The following is a 22,559-nucleotide window of genomic DNA, read 5'->3' on the forward strand; positions in this document are numbered from 1 at the left end:
CTTCCTCCCTAACATAGTTGTTAATGTCAATAAAAGCTAATATATAAAAAGCAAAATACGGTTTGTATTTCCAAGACTGAGAGTTTTAGAGAAGACTATAGGGGAAAAGAAAATGTTTTTATTAGTAATGTACATCCAGGTCACATTTATATAAAACAGGTTGTTACCAAGGTCATTCAGTAAAACAGTCACTGAATGTATCCAAGCAAGTTTAGCAGCTATGCTGTATGAATAATGAAAAACACTGTTCAAATCTTTCTTCATGTCACTTTTGTAAAGCCAGAATTTCTGATAATTTATTACATGAAAGTATATAATTAAACTATCATAAACTGAGTGACTCTTAAGGCATCTTTTTCCAATGACCTCAAGGCAAGAGTATCTACATTCAATAAACTGTCCATTTTTTAAACATTTTCTCCATTTCTAGTCCGTTTTTAAAGTCTTATTTAGAAATAATACCAATCTATTTCTAATAGCTAAGTGGAACAATTTTTTAATCTGTATGGTCTTAAAAATCAATCAACTTGACATAACCTCCCAATACCATTAATGTAGTAAACCATAAGTTGAGCTTCAATTTTTCTCTGAACAGAGTCTATTTTACCAAATGAACTCCCTTTCTGTACCTATGAACAAGAAGGAAACTGTATTTAAAATAATATTAAGGAAAAAAATCTCATTACTTAGTATTAAATTAACAGTCCATAGTTCTAATCTTAAAAATACCTTTAGCTCCAATTTCTCCAACTTGCTGACTGCCGAAGAGATTATTAAGAGCTGTAATTAAGATCTAAACTTAGAGCAGACAGTCATCTGGAACAAACTATGTTAACAACAATGGCATCATAGTCAAATAGATCAGCCCGTCATCTTTATGGTTCTACCTAAGATTAGCAGGCATAATTTGCAAAAACTTTTCCAGTAACTCTGAAAAACGGTATTAACACAGTATCTGGCAATGCAAATGTCATTATATATTTGTAGAATGAATAAACAAATGACAAGCAAGCAGTCCAATGTTCTACTACCAATCAACTCATTATATGCTAAGTAATGAGTATTTAAAATTATACAGGGAAGCAGACTTGGCCCACTGGATGGGCGTCAGCCTATCACATGGGAGGTCCGTGGTTCAAACCCCGGGCCTCCTTGACCCGTGTGGAGCTGGCCCATGCACAGTGCTGATGCGCACAAGGGGTGCCCTGCCACGCAGGGGTGTCCCCTGCCACGCACAAGGAGTGTACCCCAAAAGGAGAGCCACTTAGCACGAAAGAAAGCACAGCCTGCCCAAGAATGGCGCTGCACACACAGAGAGCTGACACAACAAGATGATGCAACAAAAAGAAACACAGATTCCCGGTGCCGCTGATAAGGATAGAAGCAGTCACAGAAGAACACACAACAAATGGACACAGAGAAACAGAGAACAGACAACTGGCGGTGGGGGGGGGGGGGCGGCGGGGAGGGGAGAGAAATAAATAAAAAATAAATCTTTAAAAATAAATAAAATAAAATTATACATAACATGGAATAAACTCAAACTGTTTATTTCTAATAATAAACATTGAATGAAGTATTCATTTAACAATCCCCAATTTAACAGAATGTAGAATTGGACAAACCTCCTATCTGGCTAATGATTTTCTGCAACTGTATGACATTTCTCACTGAATCTTTTCTTCATGAAATTAAAAAATATAGAGATGAAAGTTACAAGCTTCTTTAGAAGAAATAACACAAAGGCAAGTACACTACACTTGATCTTTATAGTATTTCTCTGATGAAATTACTTTAAAGAAAAAAGCTAGAAATTTGAAAGGATGAAGGTGAAAAAAGAAGTGAAATAACTATAAATGTTCTTCCACTTCAAAAATTGTCTGACATGAGAGCCAGAAGAGACTTTCTGCCTCTATCAGTGACTTCCTCTTCATATGTCATAGAAAGAGTTCAACATGCTTTACAAAATCCATTACATTTTAAGACCATTTCCAATATCTGCTACCATAAATCAAGAAATCCATTTATTCAAGGTTACTTATGGAGAATTAATCACACAGAAAATTTTAACAACTCCTTTTTCAGAAATTAAAGTACTTTACTGTACTTGGCATTCCTACACATGATGATGTGTATTCAAAGACTGAAAGCATTAAGGGCATATAATTAAAATTCATGGGCTTAGACATTTAAAAAAATTTAATATGTAGAATTCTCTATTACAAATATTCCCAAAAGATAAATCAGAATATAAACATAATTGCAATCTCCTTTGGATTTCTCCCTCACTTAAGTAAAATCATATAAGCTGTTCCAAAACACTTCTATGTACTTGATTTAGCTAGCCTCAAAGACATGTAATCAAAAAAATCGAAAAACGTGAGAGCAACAGAACTGTGGGCAGTTATCTAAAACAATATGCATCAAAAACAAAAACTCATGAATTTCTCTATATGTGATGGTTCCCAAAATCTATCTTCCTAATTTGAAGGACAAATTTACACAAAAGAGGAAAATAAACAGCTTAGCTACACAAAATTTACAGCTTTTATTAAGAGTATAATAATCATGCCAAAATTCAGCCATCTACATACAACCTCATTTCCATCTAAAAGAAAATAAAAATAGAATCATTTTATTTTAAATGAGACGTACAGGCAAAGTTCTGAGAATTAAAGTATAATCTTAAAGTTTTAATTTCATACTTTGAATATAAAAAAGCACTAATTCCCAAAATCATGAAAGCATGATGAAATACCTACATAGAAAAAAAAAAAGGACATTTATTTCATTCTTTCTTAATACTATATAGAGAAAACACATGGACTTATAACTTCAGTCTTCAGAGGGCATATTTCATAAGATCATTATTCATTTAAATAGTACAAAATGTTTACAAAGAACATTAGCCTTAAATTTCACAGTTGTTTTTAAATAATACATGAAATAATGACCTACATAAGAAAATAAGAGTCTCATCAAAAAAAGATGGTAAACTATGAATATAAAATATACCACAATGTTAAAAACCACATCGTTCTCTATAGGGAAATCAATAAAGATAACTTAATCTTTCTGGAAAAAAGTGTATAGCTTTAGAAATCTAAAGTATAAACTTTATACATGAATTTAAAAAGGAATCCATTTACACCTTGCATTGCCACATAGTCATCACCTATTTTGTGGAAAACAGTAAAAATGATGTACTTTTTGAATATATGTACATCAAAACCAAAAAGTTAATTTTTACTTTTCCCTTTATTGGCAACTTTTGATGCATTTTTAGGTTTTGGTTCCCAGAGGGCATTTTTTACAAATCTTGAAGCTGCACCTCTGTCCAGCTTGCCAGCTTTTTTCTTGTCTGTTATTTCTTTGACTCTGTTCATGTATACTCTGATTCTTTCCTTAAAGATAAAAGAAGATAAAGAAAGAAACTTAGTAAGCTGTTCGTCACCACTAAGTTTTATTATTCTACACCAAGGTTAAATCCAACAGACATGTCTTTATTGCGTATTAAAAGCGTGGTGCTGTAAGTGCAAGTGACGGGCAGAGGGGTGCTCGGTGCTCTTCTGGAGTTCACAGCCTAGGGGGAAGACAGCCATTACAAAGTCCTTTCACAAGTTTTGTCAGTGTCTCAAAAAGAGAAAGAACTATACTTAGACATCACTAAAGAGATAAACATTGAATTACTTACATGTAGTTATAAATTTTTTTTAATTAGCATTCAAATTAAACTCTCCAGAAACTTTTCTAAATAAGATATGGATGAGGCAGTGTTTCAGTATTTCTTTTTTTATGTTACCTTCTAGTGTCACAATTAAAAGAGGCAGCATGAAAATACACAGTCTTTCATTCAATTCCATGGTTTTGATTGATAAGCACATGAAATTTCCTAATAAAATATACCGTTCTAATCACACTTTACAAGGTGAGAAACATAATATGTTGCCGTACCACTTCAAATCTTCTGAAGCCATTAATCAGAATAAAGGGCTCACCTACATGTCAACTGGAGAAATAAAGTTGATGAGAGCCATAAAATGGCAGAATAAATGATTGATTTCTTAAAAGCAAGCTTCACTGAAATAATCAAAATAGTTATATAAACATACACAGGAAAGTGCAGGCCCTTAAAATTATTTTTAACTGTAAAGAATGACAACTCTGCTCAAAACCCTCTCTCTAAAGGCTCCCTATATCTCTTCCAGTAAAAGCCAAAGTCCTTACAATTGTTGATACCAGCTACAGCATATATCCTCCCAGCCCCGCCTTGGGGCCTCAGCCCTGCTTATTCCTCCGCTTGGAATGAGTTCCCTCAAATATCCACACAACCATCCCCTTTCTTCCTTCTAGTCTGCTCAAATGTCACCCTATCAATGAGGCCCTGACTTAACAAAAACTCCCAATCCAGGGGAATGAGTGTAGCTCAGTGGTTTGCACACCAGCCTCCCATGTATGAGGTCCTGGGTTCAATCCCTGGTACATCCTAAAAAAAAACTCCCAATTCTCCTCACCATGCTACTTTTCCCCTATGAACATAAAACCTTCTAACATATTGCATATTCATATATATTTATTATATATTTGCTCTATTATGTTTATTGTTTATCTCCCTCCACTGGATAATCTGATGTCTGCCAAAAGGGCAGAGATATTTATTTGCTTTATCCACTGAAGAATTGCATCACTTGGAAGTAATGTCTGGCTCCCAGTAGGCACTCAAATATTTGTCGAATGACTAAACTGACTGTTTTCACTGGTCCTTTCTCTATATATACACCAAATAGGTTTCCTCTCAATAACTAACTTATAATCAATTAATTAGTAGTATCTGTCACAAGGTCTGAAAAGGGAAACAGGTTGATTATTTGCCAACCCTGGTCCAGAAAATGAATGTACTGCTCCAAAAAGTGGGCTAAGTAGGAAAGAAGAAAGATGATCTTACTCTCTTCCATTGATAGTAACAAGTATTACTATTTTCCAAATAAGTTTTTGTTAAAGAAAGAGAAATTTTATAAATGGAAAGTACCTATCAGAAAGTTGAAAACAAACGGCAACCCATACCCACGGTTTAAAGCCAGTATCATTGGTCAAACCAAGATCTGCGTATCATATTGCTTTATACTTTTGTTTCTAATATTTTTCACAATTGCTTTATTTAAATAAGTTTGTTTCCCTCCCAAGAACTTTAAGAGTAGAAAATGTCTTACCAGATGTTTAAAAAAAAAGATAACAGATCTGCTTTATTCATTTTTAAAAAATAAATGACCAAGTACTTTACTAAAGTATAAATAACACATGTATCAACTACCTAAGACTTGAGAACAAGAAGAGAATACAATGCCAAATATATTTCACATATATACTTACTTATACTTTATATATATTTATATGCATATAAAGAATAAATTTACTAATAATATTCTTATTTATAAAGCCAAGTCAAGAAGGTAACCATAAGTTTGATTTCTAATTTTTTCCTTCAAATTGAATGATTTAATTTTTGAAGTCAGCAAAAACTCCAAGATACCAGACCTTATATACTATACTTATATATCTAAATGGAATACAAAGACAAACCTAGAAGATTTATTATAGGTTGTAAATATGTCACTAATGCAGAATTACTGGACAGTACACATACAACTGGTGCCAAAAAAGCTTTTAGCTTTGTTGCTGAACTGGATTCTTTACTGCTGAGAAAATGAATTAATGGAGGAATTGAAAAGGTGGGGGAGAAACTTTCCCGTCTTTGCTAGTAAATCAACTACAATATACTTTTAAGAATTGTGTAAGAATTTAAAAAAAAAAAAAAAGTTTGTCCTAAAGATGAACAAGATTTCAAAAATTTATAGGGAAAAATAATATGGAAGTTATAAATAATTACTATAATTGTAACATTTTCCCATATAGAGATTTATATAACATATGGAATACCTATTCTCTGACAAACGTGAGAAGAAACAAAGATACAATGAGATCTAGCTTACATTCATTGTTTGAACTCTAAATAATTTTGTTCTTCATAATTGGTTTGATAAAGACTTAAAATTATAATTACAACAAAAACACATGTAAAATAAATACAAAATTATTAACTGAAATCTTACCAGTTCCTGCTTTACTGGATGTTCCTTAGGATTAACTCCCTGAGTTGCCAAATAAACTACAAGAGAAAGATTTCATGGAACAAAATGATGTATATATTAATTAAAACCTTCTAATTATAGAAACTATAGTTACAAAAAAGTTACAAAAAATTACAAATGATTAATTAAATCTTTAATTATTCCACCTACATGTATATGTAATACAAAATTATGAGTGATTCATAGGGATCTGGTGTTCTGATTTAAACAAAATAAATATCTGACTATTAAAATTGACATAAAGAATAATTATATATAAATTGCTAGCATAAAAAATCACCTTTGACACAAAAATTTGCTTTCTATTCAACTCTAAAGTAATATACTTACCCCAAAACATTGAATTTAATGTGTACGCAGAAACTAAATCCACTTTTGCTTGCTCAAGTGGGTCCAACTATTTTTAAAAAAGAAAGAGAGAAAATAATAAGTACACTCAACCTGAACACCATTAGATACATTTAAAACTTTCACCAAGCACGAAGTATCAAAGAAATGTTTTATCACTTCCTATAATCCAATAACTAAATGATCTGGACATAATTTGCAAAAAGAAGTTTTGTTAACCAGTGATCTTTGTCCACAAATTTTCACTTTGGGGTACCATCTTTAGTTAGACAAAGAAATGTGAATAATCCAAGAAAAATTCTTTTGAATTATCTTAATTTCAGATATTAAGAGCTGGGCCTTGTATGTCAAAACTAATTTATCAATATAAACATTGTACATGATGCATTTATGTATAAGGAGCAGGCTAAAATGCTTAGGCTATACCAAAGACAGAAGAAACATAATGAGATTTATTTTAGACTGTCAAAGTCAATTTACTGTTTTTGTCCTACAGGGTTTCCAGAAACTCTGATAAAACATCATTGTAATACTTAAAAGGTCAAAGATAGAGTCTGTCAAAAAGAATGCTGTGAGTACTGTTTTTCCCCCCCCAATATCAAGTCAAAATAAGTACAGTAACAGTTAAGGAGGTATTTCCTAAGGCAGGAATTTTGTTTTGGTATTTTTTCCTTAAAAAATCCAAAACCATATAAAATTGAAATAAAGGGGGGGAAAGGGTATATATCATTAATCAATTTCTTCTTCTATGTTTCAAAAATCAACAAGCATTCTGTTTCATGAATTACATTTTTAGGGATTACATTTTTAAAATAACTCCTGTATACTGTCTATTGCTTGCCTCCATTTATATAAACTGTAAATATAAATAAATTTATAGAGATGGAAAAAATATTTTAATAAAAATAAATTTAAAAAATAAAATAAAATACCTTCTGCAACAACTCATTTCTAGAAACAGACATCATCGTCTTGAGCATCTCATCCACAGCACCAATGGAATTCTCGAATGTTGATAAATACTCATGAATTTCTGCTGGGTAGTCTTCATTAATTTCTTCACCTGCCATTATGACCAACTGGAAAGAAGATAAAGTTTTAAAAATCATATTAGAGATAGATATAATTCTTTAATTCATATTAGAGATAGAGATTGTTCTTTACAAAAAATTCAACAGGTCACGTTAATTTTAGAAGTGCTAAAAGAGTAATTAAAGATAATTCAATAAATCTTTACAGAATATAATTCTAGAGCAACTTCTAAGTCTACTATGTTACTACATATGTACATATATCAAACCTTCAATGTTCTTAAAGCACTTGAGAAATGATTACCAAACACGGGATATCAATAAGAAAATTCTACATTTTGAAAACATTCTGTTGAAGTTAAAGACCAAGGAAAGCAATGAACATTTACATTCCCTAATGTGTACTACAAAAATGACAAGCAAAGCTCTTTTTAAAAAGACTTATATGTATTAGTCATTCTAACCCTCTGTGTTGATCTAGGAATATGTTATATTAAACTAAGAAATTAGAAATCTTAGGTCTGAAATATCTCCTGATGATTTATCACTAGAATCACTTTTCAAGCCTCTCTATATTTTTATTCTTTAAGCTTCTTTAAAATATTAATAAGAAACTCAAGGAGTCCATAAGCCACATAAAGTCTATAAGCAGTAAAGGAAACATGAGGGAAAAAAACTATGTGGTTTTTATTTCATATCCTGACAGTCCATTCTTTTATAATTCACATTTATATCATAATATTAAAAATGTATATGAGAAAAAGCAAAATCCACATCAATGTATTTAATAAAGTATCCAAGACCAAATTTCAGAGGCAATTTCAAGGCATACACATCATCCTTAGGTTTAAAAATATTTTTTTTTTATTAGTTGAAAATACCTCTTTCATTACACAGCAGAGTTTGATCACTAACTGTGTCACCTTAGATAAATCACTGAATCTCTCTGAGAGGCTTTAAATTCCTCATCCAAAAAATGAGGCAGCTGGTCTAATGATCTGTAAAGTCCCTTATAGTTCTAAACATTATGACTGTCATTCAAGTTTAAAAAGTAATATGTAACTGGAGTGATTTATGGGAATCCTGTATGGTATACACGATTGTTTCATAAACTCAATTTTCAAATTAAAAAAAAAAAAAAGTACTTTGTGAATATTTAGTCATAATATATCAACATTTCTTCAGAATAAGTATATTCCACTGACACATCAGGCTTCATTTAAAAAAAAAAAGTGAACTCCCTATGACTATCACTACTTGATCTGTAAAGTTACTACACAACTACTGCGCAACCAGCAATTAAACACAGGACTGTGGTTTAAAAAAAAAGCAAACCCACACACAAAGGAAAGAAGTGAGGCTTTCTGTTTCCAATAGCTAACTGAACACATGAATTTGTTTTCAGTCCTCCCAAAATCCCTGTAAAATGAGTCCATAATAATGCTGGAAACCAAGAAGAGGACATACCCATTAACAGACCTCAACAGGAGAAGTTTCTGTAAGCTAAAGAGCAAACAGGATCAGACTGGTGGAAACAGAGCTAAGGAACTCACAATCTCCTACAAACAAAAAAGGGGCCTCCGATAAAACAAAAATCTCCCCAGGAGAATCTAGGAATAACCCCAATATCAAGGGCAATAAGAACTGGGCTATGAAGACTGAAAACTACTAAACCAATCTGCAGATCTGAGAAAGGATGGCTCCTGCATTTCCTGCCTGGATAAAGGCACAAGTACAAGGGTTATACTGCAAATATAGACTTAGTATTTTCTCTCTTTATATAAAAAAATTTAAGCCAATAAATTTGAAAACCCAGATGCAAAGAATGATGTGCTGGGAAAATATCAATTACCAAAACTGACCTAAAAACAAAATAAGCCAAATAGATCATTAACCACAGGAAAAAAATTTAAAAGTAGTCTAGTAGTCTAAGATCTACACTCCAAAAAGTTCCAGGCTTAGATGATTTTACAGGTACTTTCTTCCAAACAGTCAAGAAACAGAAAATTCCTATAGTATTTAACTGTTTAAGGATGTAGAAAAGATGGAAAACTTAGATACTATTTCATAACATACACAAAATAAATTCCAGATGAATTTTAAAATTTAATGCATAAACGTATTAGATTATATAAAATATTTATATAATCCAAATGAAACCCAAATGCTATAAAAGGAAATGGCTGACAGATTTAACTACATAAAACTAGAAAAACTTCTATATGGAAAAAGGATATCATAAACAGACTTAAAACAAGAGGCAGCCTGGGAAAAATATGTGCCAAAGTATAACAAAGGATTAGATAGTTTATTGTATAGAGTTCCTACAAAGAAATTAAAATAATGCGGTATCACTGCCCATTAGATAGGCAATATTAAAAATTACAAATGTCTAATGTTAGCAAGTGTATACATAAACAGGTGTAATATAAATTGGTACAGACTTTTAAAATGCACATACCCTTTACTCAGGAAATCCCTTTAAGAATCTAGCCTACAGAAACCCTTGTATAGAGGCACATAAATTAAAATGGACTCCTCAAACTCTTCAAAAGAAATGTCTTAACTTATAACCCCCTCCAGCTAAAGCCCCATTTTCTCTCTCCCTTTTAGAACAAACTCCTCTAAAGAGGTACTTATACCCAGCTTCTAATTCCTTTCCTTCTATTCTTTCTTAAATCTACTACAAGCAGGTCCCCTACTTCTCATTTAAAAATTGCTCTGATTAAAATCACCCAGACTGTCACATTGCTAAATTCAATGATCAATTCTAACTTCTTACTTGGCATCAATGACTCCCTCTCTTGATTTCCAGGACATCACATTTTCCTGGTTTTCCTCCTGTCACTAGGTGCTCTCTAGGTCTTTGCTGCATATTTCTCATATCCTCTGCCTCTTAACACTGACGTGCCCAAGGGCTATCCTTGATTATCTTTTTTTTTTCTCTAATTTATTCCTTGGGTGAGCTCAGCAAGTCTCAGAGTTTTCAATTGTATTAATAAACTGATGACTCCCAGGTTTGTATTTCCAGTCCTGATCTTTCCACCGAACTCTAAATTTACCTTTCCAACTGCCTATTCAGTATCTCCCACTGGATGTCTAATAAGATTCTCAAACTTAACCTGTCCAAAGCCAAATTCCTAGTCTTGCCCAACTGCAGTCTTCCACATCTCAGTTAATAGTACAGTCAACTTTTCTATTGTTCAGATCTAAAGTTTCAAAGTGATCTTGACTCCTCTCTCTCTCTCATTCTATCTTTAAAAAATATCCAGGATCTAGCCACTTCCTATCACTTGTATTGCTACCACCCTGGTCTGAACCACTATATGTCTTGCCTGGATTGTTGCAACAGCTCCTGAATGGCCTCCTCACTTCCATTCCAAAATCTGTTTTCAAGAAAGCAGTTATCATTCAAAAATTTAAGGTAGATTATTTCACCCCTCTGCTCTGACATTTCCAGTGGTTTCCCAGTGACCTATTAGAACCAAACCAATCTGCTGGACTCCCCCTGCCTCTGATCACTCTCCCTTGGCTCATTTTTCTCCAGACACAGGAGCCTCCTAAATTTTCCTCTACTGCCTCAGGCATGTCCCTACCTCAGGGTCTTCCTAGTTCTTCTCGCTTTCCTAGAATGCTCTTCTGCCCCTAAACCCAACAGCTTTGCTGTCCACTCTATTTTAAATTTCACACCCCTCTCTCATTTCTAGCACTCCCTATATCCTTTCCTACCTTACATTCCTCAACAGCGTTTATCACCATCTGACATACATTTACGTATTCGTTTACTCTCTTGTCTACACACAAAAAAAATAAGTACCTGAGAGCAGGAATTTTCATCTCTTTTGTTCACTGCTATATCCCTAACACTGCATGACACAGAGCAGTCAAATATTTACTAAATGAATAAAATATAAAAAAACATTAGAAACAATCTAAATGTTCATGATAGGGAAATGGTTAAATGAATTATAACACATTTCCAAAAGAATATTCTATGGCCATTAAAAATAAAAAAGTAAATCTGTATATAGTGACACATAATGAGAAGTGAAAAAGTCACAGAACAATGCACATAACATGAAATGTGTTTAACCTGATGCCATATGTTTTGTTTTGTTTTTTAAGTGTACATGTATATATAAAGAAAAAGGTCAGGAGGGAAACAAACCAAAACCAGTTATTCTCTCTGACAAGGAGCACGGATTAGGGAAGAAGATTAAAGCAAACTCAATTTTAACTCTTCATTCTGTATTGTTTTAATTTTGTTATTTCAAAAAGCATATATGAAATTTGAATAAATTTGAATAAAAAATAAACAACCATTAAATTTTAAATAAAGGAATTTGTATAAAGTATGTTGGCTTCTAACAAATACTACAAGTATTTTTTTAAAAACAAAAAGGCCTTTATATAAATGAGTTTTTTCATCCAATTTTTCTGTTAGAAAGTATTTTCCCTCCCAGAATCATGGTAGGGCTTTTTTCCTGCAATTACATCCTTAGTCCTCAATAAACAAGTGAACACTGAAAGCCAACTGCCCTCATTAAATCTGAACTAAACAACCTGCCCTTCTCCTAACTAAACAATAAAGATAAGGCAGACTAAAAAAAAAAAAAAACAATGAATGTTCTTCTATTACTAGAAATCCCAACTCAATGGATTCCTAATATTTTACATAGACAGTTTGTGAATATTTGTTCCTTCCACAGGAAAAGCTGCAGGAGAGTCCCTTCTGCCACTCTGATCCCAGGATCAAGTGATGAATCTATGGTATTAGAAGCAACAGCAAATACTTGAATAGCACTGACTGTGTGCCAGGCGTTATTCTAAGTTCTCCACACACATTAACTCATTGAATTCTCACAAATGAAGAAACAGAGCCAGCGAGGTTAAATAACTTGCCCAAGGTTGTACAAGGTAAAATTTCCAAAGAAGAGAAAGAACTCATCCACCTCTGCACCTCCCCGTGCCTCCACCTACTCCTTCTAAAGCACCAGCTGCAGAGGAGGAAATAGAGGGAGCAGGCATGAAAAAACTACTTCTCTTCACCTTTCAGCAAGGTCTGACAAAACCCCTACCCAGTAATGGGGTACTAAACCCATCAGGACTGCCCTCCCCCTGCCCTCCTCTTGCTGGTTAAGGAAGCCACAGTAGCAACAGGAGGAAAGGAGGGTGTGCAGCCTCCCTTACAGAGCTGGAGTCATCACCGACCTCCTGCCCTCTAACCTCTACTTCGGTGGGGTCCAGCCAGAAACCTGAGAGTCATCTCTGACTTCTTCAGGCCCCAAGGCCAATCAGTCCTGCCAATATGGCTTCCTTGGGCGGCGAACTTGGCCCCGTGGTTAGGGCGTCCGTCTACCACATGGGAGGTCCGCAGTTCAAACCCCGGGCCTCCTTGACCCGTGTGGAGCTGGCCCAAGCGCAGTGCTGATGTGCACACGGAGTGCCCTGCCACGCAGGGGTGTCCCCCGCATAGGGGAGCCCCACACGCAAGGAGTGCACCCCATAAGGACAGCCGCCCAGCGTGAAAGAAAGTGCAGCCTGCCCAGGAATGGTACCACACACGGAGAACTGACACAACAAGATGACACAACAAAAAGAAACACAGATTCCCGTGCCGCTCGCAACAACAGAAGTGGACAAAGAAGCCACAGCAAATAGACACAGAGAACAGACAACCGGGGTGGGGGGGGGCAGGGAAGGGGAGAGAAATAAATAAATAAATAAATCTTTAAAAATATATATATATATATATGGCTTCTTTAATCTCCATTCACCACAAACTTTCCTCCAATCTCACTATCCAGATTATTTCAACACCTTTGAGTAGCCTCCTTACTGCCAATTTTATTTTCCCCACTCCCAATTTTAGAATGTTATAAAATATGATTTTCCTATAAAATTGTCTGGTCATAGTACTCCCCTGCTTAAAATCCTGCAGTAGCCTTTCAGCTCCTTGAGGATAAATTCCAAACTCCTTAGCATGGCACACAAGGCCTATTCTGACATGACTCTCGCTTATCTGTCCAATCTCATCTTTCCTTACTGCCTCCTCCAAAAATAGGATTAAAGACATGCAATCTAATGCAGTTTTCCAGATGTGCCTTGCTCTCTCCCTCTAAACTTTTCAACCACAGGGTGCTCCAACCTAAAAATCTCTTCCCACTCCACTTGGTTCAAACCCTTATCTCTTGACTTTAAGATCAGGTTTCACTTTGGCCAATGAGGACCTCTATGTTCCCCTCTCATTCTCTCTGTCTGGATAAACACAACCAACCATAAACTGCCATGTCACTTAAAACACTATCTTATAATGTCTATTTACCTGACTTCCCCTTTGACTACAAGCTCCTTAAGGAGGGTGGGTCATGTTGATGTTGAATCCCTAGTGGTTGACACTCAGGGCGACTGTATCTGCCAAGGACAGTCCCAGTTTATGCCTGTAGTCTCAGCCTACCATTCAGCCACAACCCCCATCACTTTCAGAAGTCCCAGCTTGAATGATAAATTTTATGGTCACCCTAAACAGTAGATCATCTAACCCTCACCACCATCCCCCACCCCATTTGCTTAGAGAGCAGGTAAGACAGGAGAATTGCTCCTATTATCAGATAACATTCAAGCAAAGAAGCAGAACCTTCTTCTAAGGCCTTTCAAGGGACTGAATCAGGCCCATCTAGATTATCTACTATATCTCTCTTACTTAAAAAGTTAAATGATTTTGGATTCTGGGAAGCAGAAGTGGCTCAAGCAATTGGGCTCCCATCTACCACATAGGAGGTCCAGGGTTCGATGCCCAGAGCCTCCTGGTGAAGGCAAGCTGGCCCATGCGGAGCACTGGCCTGCACAGAGCACTGCCCCGTGCAGTTGTGCTGCCCCACATAGGAGAGCTGCCCCACACAGGAGAGCTGTCCCACGCAGGAGTGCTGGCCCACACAGGGAACTGATGCAGCAAGATGACTCAACAAAAAGAGACACAGAGGAGAGATAATAAGAGACACAGCAGATCAAGGAGCTGAGGTGGCATAAGAGAATCATCACTTCTCTCCCACCGCAAAAGGTCCCAGGATCAGTTCCCAGAGCTGCCTAATGAGAATATAAGCAGACATAGAAGAACACAGAGTGAATGGACACAGAGAGCAGACAACGGGGCAGGGGAGGAATAAATAAATAAATCTTTAAAAAATAATAAGATTATGGATTCTAATCACATCTACAAAATACCTTTATAGCAACACCTAGATTAGTGTTTGACTGGATAACGGGGGACTGTAGTCTATCCATATGTTTTCATTTCCAAGGCTGCTTAAACAAATATTGTGAATTGGTTCTGCTTGAACAATGGGAATTTATTCACTCACAGTTTTGAGACCAGGAAAAATGTCCAAATGAAGGCATCATCAAGGCAATGTTTTCTTTTATACTGGTTGCCAGTGATCCTTTGCTCCTCTGTCACAGGGCAAGGCACATGGCAGCATCTGTTGGTCTCTCCCTTCTTTTCCAGGTTTCATTGATTTCAGTCTCCTGATTCTCTGACTTTCTCTCTCTGTTTGAACTTCATCCTCTTACAAAGGACTCCAGTAACCATTAAGACCCATCCTGATTTAGGTAGGTCAAACCTTAACTGAAATAGCTTCATCAAAAGGGCCTACATACAGGAAAGCAGATGTGGCTCAAGCAACTGGACTTCTGCCTACAACATGGGAGGTCCCAGGTTCAGTTCCCGGTCCTCCTGGAAAAGGCGAGCTGGCGCAACAGGCAGGCACGGCAAGCTGATACAATGAGATGATGCAACAGAGAGACACAAAGAGGAAAGACAATGAGAGACACAGCAAACCAGAGAGCTGAGGTGGCTAAAGCAACTGACTGCTTCTCTCCCACTTGGAGTCCCAGGTTCGGATCCCCATGCCTCCTTAAGAGTAGACGAGCAGACACAGAGTGCTGTACACAGCAAATGGACACAGAAAGCAGACAGTGACTTCAAACAACAAGGCGAGGAGAGGAATAAATAAATAAAATGAATCTTTGGGGAAAAAAAAGGTCCTACTTACAATGGGTTCACACCCACAGGAATGGATTAAATTTAAGACCATGTTTTTCTGGGGTATATACAGCTTCAAACCATCACACCAAGCTAACGTATCAAAAAGATCACCACACTTCTTTAAGCCTGCAGGACTACAGCAAGGAAATATGTATGCCTGGCATCACAATATGTTGCTATAACATTCTCCCACAATAACCTTTTTATTCTTAATTGTCAGGTTCCAAAGCAATAAAACTCGACTTCAAATTCCAGTTAAAAAGTGTGGAAGAATTGATAACATTTTTTTAATCACCATCAGGCAACCCTTAATGAAATAACAGTTTCAGGCAATGATCACCCACAGATAAAAGGATGATGGGGAATTATTCAACATGGGGACAAGCCTTCACTACCTGAACCCACTGCTCAATCTTGGCATCACTAAAAAATAAGACAAACATACATTATACACCACCTGATGTGTGTATACACACCATGCTATGTGACGTATACACACTATGTGTGAAGTATTTCTGCATCCCCAAAAAAGCTGAATCTGAATTTTAATTGAGCCTTTAGAGGAAACTTCTATTTAAAAGAAATATGGGGGATAGAGGAACAAGTTAAATAATACCACAAGAAATCTGAAATGAGAAATACTCTAAAAAACAAAAAAACAACTGACCTGGTTTTGCACCAAGCCAATGGCATGAATTAAAAAGGAAAAGAGGGAAACGGACTTGGCCCAGTGGTTAGGGCATCCGTCTACCACATGGGAGGTCCGCAGTTCAAACCCTGGGTCTCCTTGACCCGTGTGGATCTGGTCCACGCCCAGTGCTGATGCATGCACGTGCCGCGCAGGAGTGTCCCCTGTGTAGGGGAGCCCCACGCGCAAGGAGTGTGCCCCATAAGGAGAGCCGCCCAGCGTGAAAGAAAGTGCAGCCTACCTAAGAATGGTGCCACCCACGCGGAGAGCTGACACAACAAGATGACGCAACAAATAGAGACAGATTCCCGTGCCGCTGACAACAACAGAAGCGGACAAAGAAATAAGACGCAGCAAATAGACACAGAGAACAGACAACTGGGGTGGGGGGGGAAGGGAAGAGAAACAAATAAATAAATCTTTTAAAAAAAATGAAAATGAAAGAAGAAAAAAAAGGGAAAGGAGGTGAGTTGAGGAAAAAGAGACTGCTCTAGATTAAGGGAGACTTAGGAAATATAATTAAATGGAGCGTGCAGACCTTGTTTAAATCTTGATTCAAATAAACAAGAATGAAAAGGTATCTTTGAAAGAAAGAAAGCAAACATGGACTGGGTATTAAGATGGCATCAAGAAATTACTGATAATTTTGTCATATATGATAACAGCATTATAGTTATTTAAGAAAATGGCCACACTATTAAAGGATGCATACTGAAGCATATAGAGGTAACATTAAATAACACCTTGAATTTCCTTTAAAAAAAAAAATAACAAAGACAAAAAACCTAGCCTACATGGATTAGTAACACTTTGAGAGCAAAGGTAAGAACTTCTGTACAATGTTTCCACCGTGAAATTAGATAACTAGCTCACATTTAACTTTTAGCATACAACTTAGTTAATAAATTGAATGATACCTAAATGGGAAGTGTAGTCTAGCTCTATTATATCTCATTTCAATTCCAAATATGACTGGAGTTAAGGGAAATTAAATTACTGGGTACCCACCTGAACATGTGATAGTTGCTGAACAAGGCTTAGAAAAACAAGTCAGTCTATGGCCTCAAATAAAGATTATATTACTCATATTTCCAATAAAGGCTGACATTCCAGAGTTTCCAATTATTTCAAAGATGCCCATAAAATAAATCCTAATTCCTTATAGCTTTGCCTGGCCCTTATAAAAATGTATGCATGCAATAATTAATTAAGTAATTATGAAAAGTCTAGAGTCAAATGAAAAACTAAGGAAAATATTTGCAACACCAAGACAGATAAAGAGCTTCTACAAATCAATTCAAAAACAAAAACAATACAAATAGATTCTACCCAAAAGAAAACCAGGAAGCTCACAAACAAAAGAATCCAGGTGACCAATAATGAGAGCTACTTAACCTTATTCATAATTAAAGAAGCATAAATCAAAACAAGATGCCATTTTTGATCTGTCAAACAAGCAAAATTTTAAAAGATTGATAATATCTAATATGGGCAAAGTTGAGAAGAACCAGTCCTCATTCACTATTAGTTGGAGTGTAAACTGATTGAACATTTTTGTAAGGCAATTTAGCCTTGTTTAAAAATTGTATACGTATATACCTTTGACCCAATCTAAAAACGTACATCCTTGCACAAGATAACATTCAAGGCACTGCAACACTCATTAAAAAAACAGTGAAACTCTTTAAAACAAAGAACCTAAGTGCCCATTAATAAGCAATGGTTAAATAAATTATGACATATCCATTCAATAAAATATTCTGCTGCAGTTAAAAAGTATGAAATAGAGCTCTTAGATAGATTCCTAAGACATATTAAGTGAACAAAAGTAGAAGGACTGCATGTATAAAACATCCATTTCCCCCCCCCCCTTTTTTTTTCTTAACATAACTGAGTGGGGAAGTATACTTGTATATGGGTATAAATTTAATTTAAAGAATACAAAAGAAGCTGTTAACTGTGGTTACTTCTGGGAAACAAACAGTAGGAGGGAGCACATTTTAACCTCTCTTGAGTTATGATTTTTAAACAATAATAAATGAAACATAATGTAACAGATAAATTTATAAATAAAAACTTCAATTATCTGAAATTTTGAAATTTATATTATTCCCAAATATGCCTGAGCAATCTCACCATAGCCTCCAACTTAGCAGCCATAATCGTATCTATACTTGCCTCACTTTACAGATGACTTTAAGCAGAGACTTAAGTGACAGGGCTAACTAAGAGCAAAGCCAGTAGAATGGAATGAGGGAGGGGCATTCCCCCCAAATCCATTCAGGGGCTCCTAACCTTTATGGAAAAAATCTTATTTTACATGACACAAGTGGTCCTTCAGAGTATAGCCCCCTCACCCTTCCTTCCCACCCCATCCCCTAATATTACACACAATCTCTACTCCAGCCATGATTCTCCAATTAACTTTTCCTCTGCTTGGAATGTCCCCTCCTGATCCTCTCCCCCTCTTCTGGGCCTTGTGAAATCTGACTCTTTTAAAACCCATGCCAAAGACCTCTCCTCTATAAAGGCTATCACATTTCCCAGTCAAAGAAAGTCTCTTCTTCCTCTTTGCTTCCTCTTTGCTCTCGGAATATATGTAATATAGTTATACACTGGCTTGGGATTGTCTGCTTCTCCACACATTCATCAATAATACTCTTATCTTGAGAGATCCCATGGTGTCAGTCAGTCCTCGCCTTATTTGAACCACCAGCTGCATTTGACACAACTGAACACACTATTCCACCCTGATTCTATGCCTCTAGATCCTCAAAACTGTCCTTATCCCTTGCTGGTTGTTCTCTCTCCTTTGCTGATTCTTCCTCATCTCCCCAATCTGTAAATGCTACAATATCCAAGGACCCCGGTTTTCTGCCTCTTCTCTTCCAGCTACATTCACTCCTTTGTGATTGTTTCCAGTCTCAGGACTCTAAATACCATCTGTTCAATGACAGCTCCCAAGTGTATGCCATGACCTCTCCCCTGAACCTCAGACCTGGCATTCTAAACTGCCTACTCAACATCTCCACTTGGATGACTAACAAACATCTCAAACTTAACACATTCATAAATTAATTTCTAATCTCATCCCACAAACCTTCTCTTCCCCCCAGTTTTCCAGGTTTCAATTAATGTCAATTCCACCCTTCTAGATGCTCAATTTCAAAACTTTGACAATTATCTTTCTCTCACACTCTACATTCAATCTACAAGCAAATCCTGTTGGTTCTACCTAGATATACGTTCAAAATTGAAGCACTTCTCACCCCTTCTCTTCTTACAGCCCAGTTAAGCCAAGATCCTCTCTCATCTCAATTATTACAATACCTTCCTAATTAGTCTCCTGGCTTTCACCCTTCCTTACCCACAACAATCTACTCTTAACACAGCAGCCAGAGTGATCCCGTTAAAACCTACCTCATATCTTATCACTCTTCTGCTCAGAGCCTTGCATTGATTATTTACTCAACCAGCCATTCCCTCAACAGGATTCATGTTGCATAACAATTCTATCTCCACATCACTAACACAATTTCTTGTCACATATTAGGAACTTAGTAACTATCCGTTAATGACTAAAACAATAATCAAAGTAAACTGGGAGTAAATTTTGGAGAACCTTAATATCAGATTAGTTTGAATTTATAGATATTAGGATGTCACCTTACAGGTTCAAAAGAAAAATAAATGAAAAATGTACATTCTGGGGGCTCTTTCCATCCTTATACCCAGTAGAATTACACACAATAATGAACTAAGCCAGACAACAGATCACACATGTAACAGTTTTTTAGAACTACAGAGCCATCTGCAGATGTTCCATCAGAATTCTATTACTGTGATGCCTTTTTTGCACTGCATTCTTAGAAATAAATTATAAAATGTACACAAAGCAAGCTCACAATAAATACTGCTGTCTTGAGCAATAAGCCCACATTACTGTCAATTTTAATTCTCCTTCAGACTTAACAGTAAAATCCCTAAGATAGATTTCTTCCTTTTTTAGTAAAGAGGTTTACTCAAATATAACCTAAAGTCTCATAATAGAAAAACACACAAATTACAGAGAGGTTACTAAAGATTGAAATGAACAATTACAAAAGATAAGTGAATTTACTTAGGTTCAATGTTTAATTTGAAGAGTTTCCAAATTATAGATATGAAGCAACAAAAATACAAAACACATGGAAATTTACTTATTACAAACTTCCCATCTCTAAAATAATAAAAGTAGAGGGTTATTGTGCAGATTAAATATAACAATATAGGTAAAGCTATTAGAAATAGACTTGGCTCAATTAGCACTCATGTATTTAGCTACTAATATTAGTTATCAGTTATTATTTTACTAAAGTGAAATCATCAATGCCCTAATCCAATGTGTACAACTATTTAGAGCTGTACTTGTGGAGTCAACTATTTGAAAATAACTGAGATAATACATATGAAGAGCCATTTGAAAAGTTAAAAGCAGTTAAAAGATTGTATGATCTTTGAACTGATACAGACAACACAGTTGTTTGAGGCAGCTATAACATCTTTTGATTATTTTGAAAAACAACTGATAACATTTTATCACTATTTTTGCAACAAAAAAGAGTTCTACCATTTCCACCAATCACAAATTTCAGTAGGGATTATTTGACTATTTTGGAATCAAACGTCAACCTATGATGAAAACATCAACATTATGGTTAAGTCTCGAGTCAGTCTATTATCACAGTCCAACTAGTTAAGAAGTAACAAACATATCATTGGGACACATACATCTTTACCTGACCAAAAGTGAATTGTACTCAACAAACATGAAAACCTTAAAGATATTTTCAAACGTAAGTTTGAATCAGCTTGAACTTTCCTGGGCCATAAAGAAAAACTGCTTTTTTGACCGAATACACTACAGATTTTCAACTAGGGGTCAAAAATTATTCTCACCATCTCAGGTAAGGTGATATTGCTGCAGCAGACAGTTCGTGATCATGCATGTGGACGACAGAATGGGTTAACAGAGGAAAGTTACTCCCCTACATCTTCCACGTTAGGCTTCCTCCCTAAACGTTTTAAAGTAGCTGAATATTGTGAAGTTATATGTTATTTCTCCTCCTTCCATTATTTAAGAGGAGGAGCTAAAAAGCGGGGGTGAAAAAAACCACACACTAATGCCAGAACCAAGACAGAGGAAGCGAATGACCAACATAGGCCAAAAGCCTGTAAGCGGCGACAGGACAAGCGGAAGTGGGACGCTTGCAACTACGCTCCGAGATGAGGCATCGCATTCCCGAAGGATACGCAGCTCGACCCCGCTCCTCACGGTCGAGCCGGGGATGAAAGGATGGCCCTAGGACAGGAAAAGCGGGCTTATGCAGGAGCACGAGAAAAACTCACACCCCAGCTTTGAGCAATACCTCGCTAGACTTCCACTCCAGTCTCCTGGAAAGAGGTCGGATGGCGGTGACGTCACCAGCGCGCCGGCTTTGCGTGCGGCGCGAGCGGCGCTCGTCCGACTGCCTCACGCTGCTCGCCCCGCCTCTTCACTCCCCTGGCGGTTCTCAGGACCTCGGTTTGGAAAGAGTTAGTGGCGAGGCGCCTGGGTGTGTTTTTCTGAATTTGTGCTCCGCCAACCCCAATTTCAAGTACTAGTTGAGCGTTATCTATCCAGAAAAGCGTTTGTTACTCCACTTCTGTTCGTCTTTTTCTTTCGTTGAAGCTCGTCCCAGCGTCCTGGCTGCCTCAAAAGCAGCTTCCTAGAGCTGCTCAAATTACCCAGGATGAAGGACGGCTTATTTATTTTTACAATTCATCGCTAAGAGATACTTTTGTAAGATACAATGTTAATGAATTGCTAGATAAATTAAAAATATGTTTTTTTAAAAATGAATTGCTAGAAAAATAAAATGAAAAAAGATGAAATATGCGCCCAAATTTAAAATTATTAGTGTCAATAAACATAACGTCGCATTTGGGTAAATACAATCAGCATAAACTTACTAGGAAAAAATAATTACAAAAGCAACTGTACGCATTGTTCATTGGAGTGATATAGGTGATAAAAGACATCACTTTACACTTATAACTTTTTATCATCACACAATCATAATTCAACAAAAAGTTACACATGAAATAGCAATTCCCTATGTTAAATGCTTACAAAATCACTTTGACCAAATACCATATATGTCAATATTTAAAGTTTTTTAAGTGGCAAATGAGCTTGCTTCTGGTTTGTGAATCAAATCTAGGTTTGATTAAAGACAAGTCTTCTTGTCTTGTGTATGGAAACCGTTTCTGTTTTAACA

The 22,559-nt window shown here is 36.1% G+C and overlaps 1 protein-coding gene across 3 annotated transcripts; it reads right to left on the reverse strand.

The window, feature by feature from the left end:
- Window positions 1-1,529: 1,529 nt before the first annotated feature.
- On the reverse strand, window positions 1,530-21,858 carry C1D (C1D nuclear receptor corepressor). 3 transcript variants are annotated; one of them, XM_071208877.1, is made up of 6 exons: window positions 21,669-21,713; window positions 21,199-21,220; window positions 7,430-7,576; window positions 6,480-6,546; window positions 6,111-6,166; window positions 1,530-3,404 (listed from the first exon to the last, which is right to left on the reverse strand). In XM_071208877.1, the coding sequence occupies exons 2-6, from the start codon at window positions 21,199-21,201 to the stop codon at window positions 3,240-3,242; spliced, it is 438 nt and encodes a 145-aa protein (XP_071064978.1). In that variant the 5' UTR covers window positions 21,202-21,220; window positions 21,669-21,713; the 3' UTR covers window positions 1,530-3,239. The 3 variants fall into 3 exon arrangements, with proteins under 3 accessions (XP_071064978.1, XP_058134670.1, XP_058134671.1); XM_058278687.2 differs by lacking the exon at window positions 21,199-21,220 and having other exon boundaries at window positions 21,669-21,858; XM_058278688.2 differs by lacking the exon at window positions 21,669-21,713 and having other exon boundaries at window positions 14,890-21,220.
- Between the last annotated feature and the right edge of the window lie 701 nt (window positions 21,859-22,559).

This window comes from Dasypus novemcinctus, chromosome 17 (genome assembly GCF_030445035.2).
Source record: "Dasypus novemcinctus isolate mDasNov1 chromosome 17, mDasNov1.1.hap2, whole genome shotgun sequence".
In the NCBI taxonomy this organism is placed as follows: domain Eukaryota; kingdom Metazoa; phylum Chordata; class Mammalia; order Cingulata; family Dasypodidae; genus Dasypus; species Dasypus novemcinctus.

What these genes read in the sequence shown, in the direction of transcription:
- C1D (XM_071208877.1), bottom strand. An exon ending in GAAATGAGTTGTTGCAGAAG is followed by an intron (nt 6,547 to 7,429) that starts GTATTTTATTTT and finishes TTTTAAAAATAG; the next exon opens with TTGGACCCACTTGAGCAAGC. An exon ending in ATCCAGTAAAGCAGGAACTG is followed by an intron (nt 3,405 to 6,110) that starts GTAAGATTTCAG and finishes TTTATCTTTAAG; the next exon opens with GAAAGAATCAGAGTATACAT.